We start from the raw sequence: 16,581 nt of genomic DNA, 5'->3' as shown, positions 1-16,581 counted from the left end.
GGTTTGTGCAGCTAAAAACACAACACAACACTCTGACGCTGATTTACTGTATCCCACACACACACCCTACAGTAAAACACCCACGCACGCTTCACTGTTTCTTCAGTCTGCCTCTGCATATCGGTACGGATGGTATTTTAGGCCTCTCTGCAAATAGATTCTCCACTGGGAACAGAAGCGTCAAGAGGTGTAAAACGCTGAGGTTCTTTTCACTGACTTACCTGGTCTGCATTTGTGGGTCGCATGAGTGAAACCCTGTCGTACTGCCGCCTCAGTAGAGCCCACAGAGCATCAAGACGACCCTGATGACAAAGAGAAATGCGACTTTAGTGCAGAAACATGTTATGTAACAGGAATCTTTGAGTACTGATGGCCACATTTGACCTTTGTATGAAAACAAAACAGGCTCAAAGGACCACTTTATAAGCATCTAACAGTCTTTGGCCCAGTCCCATTTCTACTCCTTAAATCTTCCACTTGGTATTGAGTGCCCTTGTTTGCGCGACCCTTGATGACGGAATGAGAATTATTAGGGTAGAGATCTTTCCCTAAGAGATGAGACACCACTTCATGCAAATCGGTGTGGCTGACGTGCAGGTAAACGCAAGATACCGGTAGTCATTCAGGTTTGAAAATGCCGGCTCCAGCACTTGTGTTGTGGCATGTGCTATGTTTATTCTTCTCCGTCGGATGAAACAACGGAGAAGAAATGCTGAAAACAGGAGGCACCTACGACGTCTTCTACTTCTGAACGATTTTGTTCGGGTAAGTCAATTTGTTTAAATATTTTGACGCTGTGTTCAACCGAGTTGCTGATGAGTTTACACTAGTCCAACCATCTGTTGTTTGTATAGCCTACATTCCGATTTTACAGTAACAAACTGTTTTCCAAAACTTGCCGACGTTGCTGACTTCGCAAGGTGTTCTGGGAAACTTCATCCTCCACTTCGTTGAAAGTGTGGGTCAGGGCTCCCTTGGAATCTAGGGTGGGTTTTAAGTGTTGGAAACCACTTCCACTACCTCAGTTCTGTTTTGGGACACCACTAGCCTAAACGTGAACGCGCACAACCAAGTGCAAGTGGGTATTTCTAGTGGAAGTGTGGGTATTGGGAGAGGTGACCGTTAATGGACCTGGCTCGGGTATCATCACATGACATTAGTATGGAATTTCATAACCTCTTCCTCAAGTCAAAGACGATCTTTGAAGTTCATATCAGACCACTTTTACCTGACCAAATTTCCACACAGGTCTCGTGATGACTCTTCAGCCAGCTTCATTTGTTGACTGAAGACCACCAGCGGCTGTTAAAAGCTTTAAAGAGCTACTAAGAAGACTTCTATAGGTTACATGATATCACATTTTACTTATTAGAGTGAAGAGAACTGAAAAGAATTACGCCCCAAGACAAAAAACCCAACATATTCAGTGACATCAGAATCAGGTACATGGCTGTAGCACTCACCTTGATGGGAGTGTACCATTTGTTCTCATTGTGATGGTAGGCAGGGGCAGGTTTTGGGCTTGGACGTTTTATCATTGGTTCATCCACATCCTCTGGTATGGACACTATGGCGTTCTTGGCTTTCTCCAACCTGGCCCCCTCCTCCGTCGAGCCCTTCTCGCCCCAACGCACCTGGACAGGTAAAAGCAAACACAGCACCAATTTATAGCTCACACTATCATTTCTGGAGATCAATGGAGCAAACAACTCTACGTGCGGTCCTCCTTCTTCATCCAGATAAGAGTTCCATCGCTACCAGCACAAATGTAATGGGGTTGAGGCGATTCTTCATCTGATACAGATTATCATCCCTGAAAAGTTAGTCAGCAACAATGCCAAATCTTTCCTGCTTCCAGCTTCTCATGTGTGAGGATGTGGTGCTTTTCTGTTTTATAGAATTGAAAACATTTTTTGATTATTTTGGTCTGTTGGTTAAAAACATCTTGAGGACATCTGCTTGGTCTTGGGAAATTGTGGTGAGCATTTTTAGTTTTTCTGACATTCTTCAAGGCAAATAGTGAATAAAAAACGCTGAATAGAAAAACAACTGCCCCCCCCCCCGGGGGGTACTGCAGCAACTTAGGACTGTTCTTTCATTAAACTGGGGGAAAAACAAGAGACAGATTTAAAAAAAGATTGATCAAAACAGTAGAGGCAGATATAGAGTGCTGCAGGGATGATGATGTTTTTTTGTAGGCCAACCCAAGACTTAGCTTTGCCCTCTTTTCCTTGACAAAAAGCCAACAAGACTTTTCCAAGATTGACAAGACAAGATTGTTACAAACACAACAAGATTGTTACAAACACATGTTTATGATCATGACACGTTCTGTTCAACAAGATTATCTCTTGCTATCTTGGCTTTACACAAACTAACCACAGTTGCATGACTTTGACATCACCACCAAAACCAGGCTGTAAAGCTGCTTTTGACGTGACGACAATTAATGCCATTTAGCCACTTGTTAGCATACGTCTATTTTAAGACCACTAAAGGCTTCAAAATTCCGAAGTGGAGTATTTACTGACGTATTTTATGTTGGAGCACAAATCATAAAAGTCTCTTCAGCTTGTGTTAACCACTGACCTAATACCAGGCATCTAACCAAGAAGAAGGAAACAGGAGTGCTAAAATGCTAACTCATTTCCTGGTTTTAGGACTCATTTCTGCACCACCATATATCCTGACTTTTAGTTCCTAATATTGGTCAAACTCCAAAAACACAGGCTACTACACTACCCATAATGCAGCTTGATAGTGTATTATCATTAGGCTCTCACAAGGCGTTTCTCAATACCAAGTACGCCAAGTTCGGACTTGTGCACTTGGGAGGTCGGACTTGGCAAGTTTGACTCGGGAGTACAAACTCCCAAGGATGGCTGCCCATTCTGGGATACCTGGCTGTTGAAAGTCCACACAGGTCACCTCCCGATGCATCCCCGATGGAACGGGCAGAGCAAGTTCACATCCGGGCATTTGGACTGTACTTGGCTGGATGCTAACTTTGAATTGGAACCGTACTTGGGTTGCGACTGATGACGTTTCACAAGTCTGCAAAAACACAAGTCCAGGCAAGAACGCAGATTGAGAAACGCCTACAGCCTTGTCTTAAAACTCCACAACCTCAGTTTATAACATAGACTTCCTGTAATTAATTCTTCTCCAAGCCCACGATGAGATAAACATAATGACGTCACAGTGACATCATGGAGGTGATTTTCTCAGACTCAACAAACACCTGCAGAGCCACAGACGACATTATACAAGTATTTTCACAAACTCAAATAATAGTTGCACCTCAGATTAAAAATCTGTCTGGATTTTCATAAGTTACGTTTAGCTATATCAACTATAACAGCCAATAAGCAGGTAGGAGTGGTCGAACACACTCTCAGTCACTACAGCAGGGGTGTGGTGCTGTTTGTTTCAGCACCAGAGCGCACATATGACACATGCGCGTGGTTAAGTTGTGGCTCGTTTCGAAAGTTAAGCAACCGCTGTTTCTACTGTGGTGAGTTTCCACACATTAGTGAACTATAACTATAAAATGAAAGGATGTTTTGCTGCCTCTTTATCTTTACTAGTTAATTAATAGCAGCTAAAGGCTGATTAAAAGTAATTTAATTCACTGTGTGGCTCAAAGATTTCTGCCAGCAGCTACTGGCAACTTTTAAGGTGGATTGTTTTCTTGCATGTTTCTCAATGCATGAGACAATTAACACACCTTAAATGTCAATATGATAACTTTGACCATTCCATCTGTTTTATTAACATAAATTTTGGTGATGATTGGATCTTCAAGCGCTTAACAAATGTATATGAACTCAATCGGTTAATGTACATTATGAATATTCTCTTTTCTCACTTGAAGAAAAAAAAGTGGTGGAGTGATGTTCCAGTGCGCTCCAGCAGCACTACACCCCTGCACTACAGGAAGATAAATATGCTGATAATAAGAAGGGAGTTGGACAACTGCTATCTATATTATCCATAAGAAAACGAAATGACCTGAAAAGCTGTTTTTGCTTTTATTAATAGGCACATTTACATGTGGTATAATGTGACATTGTGTGAGCGTGTGAATGCAGGCCTGTGTGTTAGTTAAGCTGTCCTGCTTTTTAATTGAATTCATCACATCTGTTGCAAGGAGGAGATAAAAAATCCACCGTCACATGAATGGGGAGAGGTGATTAATTAGCGACACAGTTTTCAAGCTGTAGGTTAAGCCGTGACAATATAGAACAGCTTTTCAGAATCATCTCCGGGATACATCCCTGGCCCGCCGCATCAAGTAAAGAGAGGGCTGCGATGAATAAAAGATACGTTGTCACCTCAGCCGACTCGATACGCGTTTGAAATATTGGCAACGGCAAAGCGGTGGAGGTGGAGGTGGTTTTCTCAGCACGGCGTCTTAAATGTGGATGCAGAGGAGAGGGCAGGTTGATCTTAACAAGCACCTCGTTCTCTACACGCAGGGGGAAGGCTTCAGAAGTGGAGACGGGCCTGTCGGTGGGAATCAACCTGCTGCAGGATGAAGAGAGCGACGGGACAGCCGGGCTCGCAGCTCACCAACACTCGTGGGGAAAAAGTCAAGAGATAGGAGCTCCCTGAGGATGCCGGGAAATCCCTGCAATGCCACCAACTTCCTCGGGGCTGAGAAGCGGCAGGGGGTAAAACAGCGAGGGGGGAGGAGGAAGGAGGAGGGGAGCTCGCCTTTCAAACCTGGATTCCCATCGGAGGAGGAGGATAACAAAGAGGCTGCCAAGGTTTGGGAGTTGAGAAGGGGGAGGTGGAGAGGAGAGGTGGGTGAGGTGGATATGTCAAGTTGACAGCAGCACTCAATCCTTCATCCTGCAATGACTTGATCCAATCAGGCTCGGACGGTCAAGGACGAGATGGCAGGGCCTGTCATGTCAGAGCCATCAGCGGGCTGAAGAGGACAGCGGCCCGGGCGGTCAGTCAGCCGGTCCCTCCTCCTGCTGCCTGTATAACTCCACAAACTTGTAGCTTCAGAGAAAACCCTGACTGTCAGCAGTTTCCTTTAAAACAAACTAAAGGATAACAGCTGTCAGAGATGTGTCGCTTCCTGCTTTCTAGGATTTTATCTTCGCAGGATTTCAGTCCTTTTCCGCTGGTTAGGTCTGATAAGAAAAGATGCCCTAATGTTTCAACATTTCCTGCTCTAATCAATTCACATTGAGCAAACTTCAAAGAGATTCACGTGTCAAACATAATGGAAGAGACGTGCCGTTGTGACTGTGATGAAAGTGTTTCATGCTCCTGGAAGCAATATGTTGGGGGATGATATTAAGGCTCTGACCTCCATGCGTTTGATCCCTCCAGCTCCTCTTCCTCCGTAGTAGGAAGCATCCACAGTCGGCCACTTCTTCTTGGGCAGCGGCTCTGGCTCCTTAAAAAGAAGAAGGAAAATTACTCATATTTACAGTAGGTGTGATGCCACATGCTGACTTTATTCTTGTAAATGACAACTGCTGCGTCGACGAAAGGAGGGTGGTGCAGGACTGTGTTTGCTATTGTTCTGTTTTCTGTCAATCCCATTTATCAATATGTGAATGCACTTCCTCTCAACAGGAAAACTCATTTACGTCATTTCGTCAGGAAGGAAGAGGCGCTCATGTCCTTATTCCTGCTACAACCATCAATTCTCTCTACGTGGTTCAAGGATTTCAACTAAACAATTACTTCACTGCTTCACGTTATTTCCTTCAGTATTTTTAATCCTGTGCAGATGAATACAGTCCTGCAGAAGGAGCTCTTAAACTCTAGGGCTTATTAAAGACCAAAACCTGTTTGTGCATATTGTGATGACACAGATATGAGTCACATTTTTATGATATGATGATGTAATTTTCCAGTAATGACAAATGGCTTATTCAACATAAAAAAAGGTCATGAAAACAACAAATCAGCTGAAATTTCTCAGTGTGATCCAAAAACTTCTTAAATGTTGTTTTCAAGAAGTAGTTCAACATGCACATTTACTTTCCTTCAGAGAGTGACAAGAAAAGGTCTCTCATGTCTGTGCGTAAAGTACAGAGCCAGGGCCAGAATGTGATTAGCCTAGCTTAGCTTAGCATAACGACTGACAGTACAGAGAAGCATCAAACCTGGCTTTGTCCAATGTTAAAATATCCACCTATTAACATCTCTAAAGAACTCTAATTAACACATAATATTGTGTTTGTTTTATCTGTGCATGAACAGAAAATCAGCACGTCGAGGTTTTAGTGTGTCTCAGTGCTAAGCTAGGCTAACAGCCTCCTGGCTCGAGCTTCATATTTTAAGGGTACGAATGGGTGCAACAACTTTTAAAAATGTCCAGTCCTGAGTGAGAGCACAGCAGCCGGCAGTGCCAAAAACAGGCTGGAATGTAATCCCTGCACCATCAATTTACACCCAATTAAAGTGCTTATATTTACCTCCGACAGGTTCAGATTGATATTGTAAGTGTCTGGTAACATTATGAGAAGGATCCCTACAGATGTTGACCCCTTTGTCCAAGACTGAGATCCTTTTATTAACCAGAAACCGCCCCAAAATCGCTATCATCAAACCTGCCAGACTCCATTTAAATAAACACTAATTTTATCATCGTAAAACACACTTCATTTAAAGTGGAAGAGAGTGGAATAAAACTGACAAGATGTCTTGTTTGATCTTCCCACTGTTCCAACAACAATCATCTCTGGTTTGCTTAAAATAAACCTGTAATTCACCCAGTTAGACGTGAAAATATGTCAGTTACATACTCACTAAAATGACTGTTCATCTAAATGGAGTCTGGTGGGTTTGGTGATGGCGATTTTGGGGCTTTCTGATTACACAAAACCAATCTTCCTCTTTGACAAAAAGGTTTATCTCTGTAGGGATCCTTTCCATAGTGCCGTCAGACTCTGTCATAATACTCTGAGCCTGTCAGTGGCAAAAACAAGCGCTTCAAGTAGACGTAGATTGACCGTGCCATCATGCCTTGAGTGGTTACACTGCAACAGTACACTACTGGCTGCAGTGCCCTCACTCAATACCAGATCAATTAAAAGATCATTGTTCCCATTAGTCACTTAGACACAAAAACATGGGACAATATGGTTCAGGTTGGAAAAAACTGAAATTACCCTTTAACACAAAGACATGAGGAAGTCATGGGCCCATTTTTATAATGTGGAATTATTCCTTAGCAAAATGTAAAGCTAATTTTTTGTTCATGATATTCTTGTGTTATAATAAAGTGCAGTTTTTGTTATGTGACTTTGCTTGATGACTTTTACATTTCTAAAAATGGCATTGGCATCAGTAGAAATATTCTGGTGTTGTGACAACACTATACTCACAGGTGGTGGAGGACGGGAAGGTGGAGGAGGTGGTGGTGGGTCTTTGATGACCTGGATAAACACAAAAAGCAAAAGAGCGTCAGCACTAAGTCCATCAGGGGATGTACACAGACACACTCACACACTCGAACCTTGTCAAGACAGGCACAGACGAGGCTGACGGAGGTGATTCGTGACAGGTGACTGAGTCAAACAGAGACGTCCCTGAGCTCGTCGCACAGCGGAGATGCAGCCACTGCCAGGCTGCTTTGTAACTGCAACTGGCACCCCGTCGCCCCGCTGACTACTGATTACAAGGATTCTGCTTGTAAACCAACATCAGGGGCCCCCCGTGCAAAATAAAGAAAAGCTGAAAATCAACTTGTTGACAGGGGAGTCTTTGGGGCGAGCGCCGCTGCCCGTTTAGCTCTTAATTAATTGGATGGGGTTCAGTGCTCCCAAGCAATCCCCCCAATCATAAAGTCCTAAGGAGTTAATTAGCTCCAATGAGATACAGAGGAGGAGGCTCGGGCTCAGCTCCAAGCCCTGTCTGCGTGGAAGATGAGCAGCAGCATACACACACACAGAAAGAAAAAAGATAAAACACACACACACATAACCGCGACACACCTCTCCCACAGCAGAGTGACCAGCCCAGCGGCATTGTTCATGACAACACTGGATGACATGGCACCTGCGGAGCAGGTTGTCCACAATGTGATTCCACTCAAGGACAAGATGCCTCCACTGGGTTTTTCAGATGTGCATCGCAAAGCAAAGAGCAGCCTGACAGTGACATTTGTCAGGTGTCAGTCAGACGCTTCACATACTGATGTCCAACTTTTTACCGCAGGATTGCTGAAGACACCACTGCCACTCAATCCATCTGTGAGAGGGATCAGGATGGAGAGACGGAGTGTATTCTTCTGTGTTCTCAGGGTACAGGAGACGTGAGTCACAGTCACTACACAGAGCAGGGCTGTAGCTCCCAAAACACGGAGGTCCTGTTTATGTCTTCTGAAAATTGTGGGGTTTAAGTCACCATATATGCATAAACCCCTATGGTACAGGAGCGTCCCATGCTGATACATAACTTATGCTGATCATTTAAATTATTTATCAAGAAAAAATACCAACCATTATCTGGTTCCGATGTTAGAAATGTGCTTCTTTCTATCTGTTTAATATCATTTTAAAGGAATACTTCACCCAGAAAATTACATGCATTGTCACTTTTAAACACTTTCACATAAACAGTCTCACACACAGACGAGTAGCACACCGAAGCAAGTGTGTGTGTTTGAACTCTGCTCAATGGAATTCATGACCAGAGTTCAAATGAACGCACTTGCCTAGCCGTGCTACACGTATGCAGAAGTGCTGTAAAGCCCTAGTGTGTAGGATTTAAGGGGATAAACTGACAGAAATTAAATATAATATAATAAGTATGTTTTCTTTAGTGTATAATCACCTGAAAATAACAATGACTGTCTTTTTGCCATCTAAAGGCCCAAACATACTCGGGCGGAACGTACACGGAGCGGACTCCGCGGAGGTCCACCTGAACCAAAAGCGGACGTCCGCAAGCCCTGTGCGTGCAAAGCTCAGATTTTACGACCGAGCGGACTCCACTCCGTGCACCAGTGACTGCTCAGCATGTATTTTTCACATCGACGCACAAGAATTGTGGGTAATATAGTGTGTTTCACGGACATTTTTACAGGAAACTACAACACAGAAGTGTGCTCGACTATGGAAGCCTATTCATGTTTTTGCATCAGCTACCATGGTTTGAAGCCCCTCGGTGATGAACAGTGTCCGAAAAACATGGATTTTTTTTTTAACGTGAAACTGCTTTATTCTGTGTTTCACCGGATCTGTTTGTTCTGAGAAAGAGACCTCAGCTGATAATTTGGCTCCCGGTTAAAACCTCCTGAACGTCTGGATAAGAAATATGGTGAGCACACATTAAAGTTGCAGAAACTCTTTTTTATAATGAGAAACTGATTTATTGAGCAATTTTACTGGTTTAAATTACCTGGCCCATTTGATTTAGAGAGAAAAGAGATGTCTGCAAATAATTTGGCTCCCGGTAAAAATTTCTTGAACGTCTGGATAAGAAATAAAGTAAGCTCACATTATCTGATGCTAGGCTAGCGACCCATCTTTGACATGCTGAACAGCAGTGGAGAAACATTTACTTGTAACACGAAACTGCTTTATTGGGCAATTTTCCTGGTTTAAATCACTTGAGTTGTTTGTTCTGGTGATGAGGAGACGTCTGCAGATAATTTGGCTCCCGAAAACTCCCAAACAATGAACACTGAGGGAATTCTAACCGGGAGAAATTTCAGCTAGTTGCAATCTGCAATCCTCATCGCTAGATGCCACTAAATCCCTCTAAAACTTGCACACTGTTCCATTAAATAGTTACGTCTTAGCAAAAATGCATGTGTTTTGGAAGTACTGAGTATACGTATAAGTTGTGTGTGAGTTTGTAAACGCGGCCCCCATTTACTCCAACTCATCACAAATTTCCTACGTTTTTAATTCTCTGATCAACATGGAGGCATGTAAAGTTTTCTTCATGAATTCAAGGTAACATGGGGTAAGTAACTGATATACAAATGATCATTTTGTGGATGAAGTATTCCTTTAAACTATATACATTTGGGCTCTGGTGTGTTTGCTGGACGAAGGTGGCAGCTGAAGACATCATATTTCATACACACATCACGTTTATGGACGTTTATCCCAGATTATATGATACTGAAAACGAGGTTAATTACTTTGCTCATTAGCAGAAGTTGATAAGAAAGGAAGCACTGTTTCCTGTTCACTTCTCCACCCACATTTTCCCGGGGTTGGTCTGAGATAAGCCTTGTTTCACAGTCGTCCTCCTACACAATAGTGGACGTGACTCCACACGGAGCAGAGCACAGTCGCTGGCCTATAAATACTGTACATATAATTACAGCGAGGACATATCTCAAGCTGAGGTGTGCGGCAAAGTGAGACCTTTGTCCATTAGTCATCAAAGACAGATACTTCACTGTCATCACTGCTTATGCATTTGCTAAATTGGTTTTGGAGGGAAAAAAACGAGCAATGTAATAATGGCATATCATAGATCCTAACAGCTGTTTCATTCACTGTTAAGCGCAGGGATACCATCACACTCTCCACATACTGTTGTCATTAGAATAATGAAAAATAATCAATTAGGGTTAATTAATTGCTCTTTGACACACAACTGACTGTAAGCAAATCCAGTAAAGGTCTACTGGTAGCCTCTCCATACGCTGATTAACGTCATTTCAGCCACACCTTACGTTGACAGGATTATCTCTTTTTATTAAGTAATTATGCAGCAGATTTCCTGGACATATTGTGGGATAAATAAAGCATTATACAAATGACGGGGCTCTGCTGCTCTTTCCCAGCTACCTGATGGACAGATGTGAAGAGGAGCGCTCAGCGACGTAATTAAAAACTAAAACCGCGGGATACTTAGCCGTCTGACACCAGGCCCAGCGGCTCGCCACCGCAGTCACGACACCGGGGGGAATCAGACCAATCAGAGAGGCTCGGGGCATCGTCCCCATATGGCTGTCTCCGTAACTGTCCAACTGGCCTCCATAATCCGTCCGTTCCCAAACCTCAAGCTCAAACCGTGTTGTGTCAAGCTGTTTCGGGAGGCTTATCGTGACGGATCAGTGGCAGGTAGCATATTTAGAAATTTAAAAATGCTTTGTGCTTTTAATAACTGCGGATGGATTAACCTGTTTGTGGGAAATCAAAATGATTCTGAGGGGAACTGGAACATAAGGAGATAGAAGTTCTGCGTCGGAGAGCAACGCTGACAACTCCTAACATGAAATAACAGAAGTAATCTGAGATTATTAAACACCAACTGAGTTGAAAATGTGTCCAAAAGTGCGTCCAATTCAGCAGTGAATCTTTTTGAATTTGGATAAACCGGCGATGTAATTCAAAACCACATCTCCGATCCTGAATCCTTTGATTTGAACTAAAGGCTACGCCATTCTGAGTTTAATTTCCAAACAAATCATAAACAAAGAAATTACCACTCCACAGCTTGTATGACCTCTCTCTTGGCATCAATCCATGTGGGAGAGAGACACAGAGAGAGAGAGGGATTGTGGGAAAGAGGCTGTGTGTGTTTGTGTGTGAGTGTGTGTGTGTGCGTGGCCTCATCCCGACTGCTGAAACCTGGCAGACTGGGGGTTTAAATATTAACAAGCCACACATGGCCCTCCTCTTCTGCCGCGTCCCTCGATGGAAGGCAACAGCAGCTCTCTCCACCAAGACAAACACGTCCGCGGCCAGACATGCTGCAGGGGGTTTACATTTTAATGCCTTTGTTGGTTTTCCAAAATATGCTTCCATCTCATCCTGGATGGGCTCCCTTCAGGTCCACAAAGCCAGGTGACGTCTATCATTTAAGGGGCGGCGCGGGTGAGCAGGAACGCGGCGGTGGAGGGTAAATTTGCCTTTATCAGATCTCGGTAGAAAAAAGCAGAGAGACAGAAAAAGACCAGGGTGCACCATCTGCAGCCCCTCGCTTATAGCCCCAAACGATAATCTGTTGTGGATTTTTGTAAACGGTTAAGTGGGTGAGGCTGTTTTTCCAAAGGGGATGAGAGCAGTTTTCATGAATATCCAGACGAAAGAAAAGTTTAAACAATGGATTAAAGACAGAAATACCTTCCATCAAGTGCAATCAAGTTGTTCAAAGGGAAACAATAAAGGAGAGCTCAGAGTTTCATTGCACATTCAAGATTGGTTAATTACACACAGCCTCAAGTTGCACCTTCACAAACACCCTGCTCACATGGGACCGGCGACATGTGACGATCTGTGGAATTAATGAATGACCTTCTAACCTCCACATTCAGACAGACACATTTGCACTAATATCATTCTCTTTAATCACCAGAGCTGCTGAACTGGAGTCAGTATTATATATTCTGTCCTTCCAAGACTCCTGCAGGCTGTCAGTCACCTTGTGCTCAGTGTGAACAATCTTTTGGTGAGTAGTATATGAGTAGTAGTAGATTTTATCAACACCGGTATCAATATATGGTAAATGAATAGATGGCAAGTTTCCATTTCATTTAATGTTAGGAAGCTTAAAGTGAAGATTGGCTTTTTTTTTAGAGATAAGTCTTGTTTTACTTTCAGTGCTAAGAAAAAACTTGTGGAAGCTACTTTTCTGTCTGTGACTGACTGTGGTGCAACCTCCTCCATTTTATGTTGCCTTGATTCAGTGTAGGTTTTAACAGATCTGGGGAAAACTGATTCTCAGATTCCTCCATTTCAATGTGGAATAATCTTCAAAGAGATCTAAAATCAGAGACACTTAAACCCGTTGATTAATTTACGGGCATCATAAAGAATGTGGTGACAGACACGTATGCTTGTTTCTCTTGAGAGGCCACTATGTTTGAATAGTTGTTGTTTTATTGTGGATTTTTGTTTTGTAAGTTGTATTTGTTGCATTTTTAATGCGTTTTGATCGGCTGCTTCCTCAGCCAGGTCTTTCTTGTAATCAATCTCAATGGGATTTCCGGGTTAAATAAAGGTTGAATACAGGGTTCCTACACATTTGGAATTTCAAAATTCCATACTTTTCCATACCCTAATCTCCAGACTTCTCAGCATTTTTTTTTCTTTTTTCAGAGAATATGCGACATCTGAGTAAATATATCAGTGTATCATATTTCACATCATATTTAATAATTCTTAATAGGCGATTGTAGCCAAGTACCATAATGGCATGTAAATAAAAACTCAGGTAAGTTCAATGTCAGGGCTGAGGCGAAAAGGTTGGGACTCTGGGTGCAAGCGATGCAGTAACAAGACGTCAGTGGTTTTTCCTTTCATGTGGCTCAGAATCGCCTTCTACCCCATGTTGGCGATGTCAAACGATTTCACACAAAGCTTGCATCTAGCTCTGTGTGTGAATTGGGAATCCTTGGCCAACCAGTATTTATATATGATATTGTCAAGCCATCCATCCAAAAAATTGGATCTACCCATTGTGAACCACGTAAGACTCGTCTTTATGTCGAAGGTGCAGTGTTGGAGTGAAACTTGATACCTGGGGGGCTGGAGGAGGGTCATGGGGCAGCGGACTGGACATACCACTTGTCAATCAGGTAAAAGGGGCGGTGTGTTTTCTGAGACGCTTGCTCTCACACAAACTGTGCTTGGCCCGGCATAAAACACGATCCGGATTGATTAAATTATTTTTGGAAATACTTAATTTTCTATTTTAGAAAACAGTATTTTAGAACAGTGGTAATAGTCTGGAAACATAAATATTTTTCCATACTTTATTTTTCATTTTCCATACTTTTTAATACCTGGAAATTGATCAAATTTATTTCCATACTTTCCATACTTGCGTAGGAACCCTGTGAATAAAATTCCATTCTCACTGAGGGTGAATATCCGCGAGGATTATTCTTGCAGAAATATATAACCCCATGCCTTTGCTGACATCCTGGCGTTGGTTGCAGCGTCCCGGAACATCAACAGCACATGCAGGAAGATGTCTACCACATAATACGTAAACGTAAAAAGTCCACGTAAACACGTTTTATCGAATACATTTAACAGACGTAAATTGACACACCGTTACAGAATGTCAACAACAGACGCTAAAGGATACCTAGGTCATAATAAGTAGACATGAAAGTCCACGGACAAAGTGGTGATATGTGATGAGTTGGGAAGAGAATGTGCTGGAAGTTTAGTTTTTTACACATAACAATAACATATTAACCCTTTTAGACCTGAGCAACTTGGCTTGATTTCTTTCAAAAATATGGGAAGATGGCAATGAGCAGCGAAGAAAGAAATTCCCCTTCAAAATTGCAAGAAATTAGTAAAAAGAGAAAATAAAAAAAACAAGAAAATTAGTAAAAATAAAAAATAAAAAAGGGAAGGAAAAGACCTTGAAAAGTGCTTAAAAACTATTTTAAAAAATCCAGAGCATAATTTCAAAAAGTAATAATAATTAAAAATATAGGCTAGTTTTCCCCTAGTTTTTTCCCTATTTTTTTTTTTTTTTTTTTTTAAATTCTGAATCTATTAATTTTTTGCAATTTGTGGGACATTTCTTAATTACCAGGTTGCTCATTGCCTTTTCCCCCATGTTTGTAAAAGAAATTGCAAAAATTTGCTCAGGATTCAAATTAAATACTTGAGAAAGGCATCTGAATGCAGCACAAGAAAAGTGTTGATGCTCCAGGTTTCAAACAGTTAAAGAAGAAAAAAATAAACCACAGCGCCCTTTATGTAAGATCATTTCTGTTGGGGCAAAAAAAATATTAGTGACACAAGTAGAATACTTTCTTTAACTCGTTTTGATAATAAGTGAAGATTTTGGCTTTTTAAGTCAGAATAAGTCTTAACTTTGACTCACTGTCTCATGATACTGACTTTTGTTTCTTTCCAAACATTTTCATCTATTTTTCCCAAACCGGTCTCACTCAGAGGTTGTCGAAAACCAGCTCTTTGTCAGTGACTTCCAGCACCAGACACCGACCAGAAAAGCCGTCCTTTCACTTCAGCATGATACGCAGCTGGTCACTATTACATGTGACATTTTGACGATGTGTTATTGTGAAACTCACCCCAGGAAATTTTAAAAATAACATTAAGCTGGTCGTGGGTAACAGCGGCTGTAAATGTGCCCAAACTGGAAAAACAGTAAGATTCAGGAGCTCCTTACCCTCCGAGTAGAGGACGAGATTGGCCCAACAATCCACGTGTGTTTGTTGTTGAAAGAAAAAAACGTCAAGTCGCTGAGTTGATTTCATGGGTTCTTATGGAAGTTTGCACACCGGGGGGGAACTTTCGTGCGGGGAAAAAGGTTTCCGCCCAGACTTTGACCCCCGCGGAATTCGCCGGTGGAACTACACAGCTGGGCCAATGAAATTGTTTGTTTATAGTTGCGCAGACTGGGAGAGTCCGAAATCCAGTCAGGCAGGACAGTATGGGAGAAAGGTTGATAAACCTTGTTTCATAGCACCCCGACCTTTTTGATAATAGAAGGGATGATTTTATGAACAATGAATTAAAGGGCAACGTCTGGCAGTCCATTGTCCAGCTTGGTGGCTGCGGTGAAAGTGGTAAGCGCTACAGAAATTTGATGTTGATGCTTGTTAAACGTTAGCTTGCTAGCTGGCTGAGTTTAAGTACCTATATTGGGTCTGACTGCCCTGAAAGTGATCAGCATTACAGTAATGATCAGTTAAAGGGATACTTTGCTGATTTTCCACCAGCTCTGTATCATGACAATGTGGGTGGTATGTGTGAATTAACTATTAACTATCCTTCCAGCATTCATATTTCCCTGTTCATCTCTCAGTGCAAATCTGTGGGATGACATGAAAACTTTCATCCAGGAAATTTTTACTGATTCTAGGGCTGTTGCTTGAATTTCAGATTGTACTTCCACATTTTTTATGCCCACCATCACGGACACTAAGGCCTAATCCCAATACCCCTCCTTGTCCACTACCCCTTGGCCCTCAAAATGAAGCAACGAGGGGCAGGGGTTGAAATCTTTCCCAAGGAATTCAGACACCACTCACTACGTCACTGCGTCGGTTACGTTCACGCATACATAACTATTTTAAACAGGAAGCTGCGAGCCATCTACATTTCCAACCGGCATCTACAATGGAGTCTCCAGTTGAGTTTATCCTACCGATCGCGTTTGCCGCATTAATCATGCTTCATTTGATGAACGACAGACGACAGGGGACTTCTGTTAGCTAGCTAACCAGCTAACATTACGAGGCAGCATAGTTATACTAGCTGGCATGTTATCGTAATGTGAAAAGTCCGACAATTTTTCAGAACAGGACAGATGACAGACGCCAGATAGTGCGAGCTAGCTAGCTAGCTAGCTAGCTAACAAGCAACCTGACAACGGTAACGTTAGCTATGTATGAACTTTTTTCCCCGTCTCTTGCTCGGTGGTAGCCATGGTGACGTCTACCCCTCGCTGGCAAGTCAGCATCTGAAATCCCTCGCTCCGAAGGGCTAGTTTCATACCCACTACCCCTCATTATGCCCCCTACCTCTACACGCAAAAAGGAATTGGGACACCCCTACCCCTCGCGAGAACACGCAAATGTAGGGGTAGGGCCAAGGAGTAGGGCTAAGGCGGGGTATTGGGACTGGCCCAAAGAGTATAGTAGCTCAAACA

At 42.6% G+C, this 16,581-nt stretch overlaps 1 protein-coding gene across 1 annotated transcript in view; it reads right to left on the bottom strand.

Annotated features, from left to right (window-relative positions):
* antxr2a (ANTXR cell adhesion molecule 2a) overlaps positions 1 to 16,581 on the bottom strand; it is a 119,226-nt gene that overhangs the window by 51,805 nt on the left and 50,840 nt on the right. The window contains exons 13-16 of the mRNA XM_049578554.1: positions 7,356 to 7,406; positions 5,324 to 5,413; positions 1,464 to 1,634; positions 222 to 302 (exon numbers count right to left, since the gene is read on the bottom strand). Of these exons, the coding sequence (XP_049434511.1) occupies positions 222 to 302; positions 1,464 to 1,634; positions 5,324 to 5,413; positions 7,356 to 7,406 (393 nt within the window). The remainder of the gene's footprint in view (positions 1 to 221; positions 303 to 1,463; positions 1,635 to 5,323; positions 5,414 to 7,355; positions 7,407 to 16,581) is intronic.

This window comes from Epinephelus fuscoguttatus, linkage group LG6 (assembly GCF_011397635.1).
Source record: "Epinephelus fuscoguttatus linkage group LG6, E.fuscoguttatus.final_Chr_v1".
In the NCBI taxonomy this organism is placed as follows: domain Eukaryota; kingdom Metazoa; phylum Chordata; class Actinopteri; order Perciformes; family Serranidae; genus Epinephelus; species Epinephelus fuscoguttatus.
The sequence above is the reverse complement of the archived record's forward strand: the minus strand, read 5'-3'. Positions and strand labels throughout refer to the sequence as shown.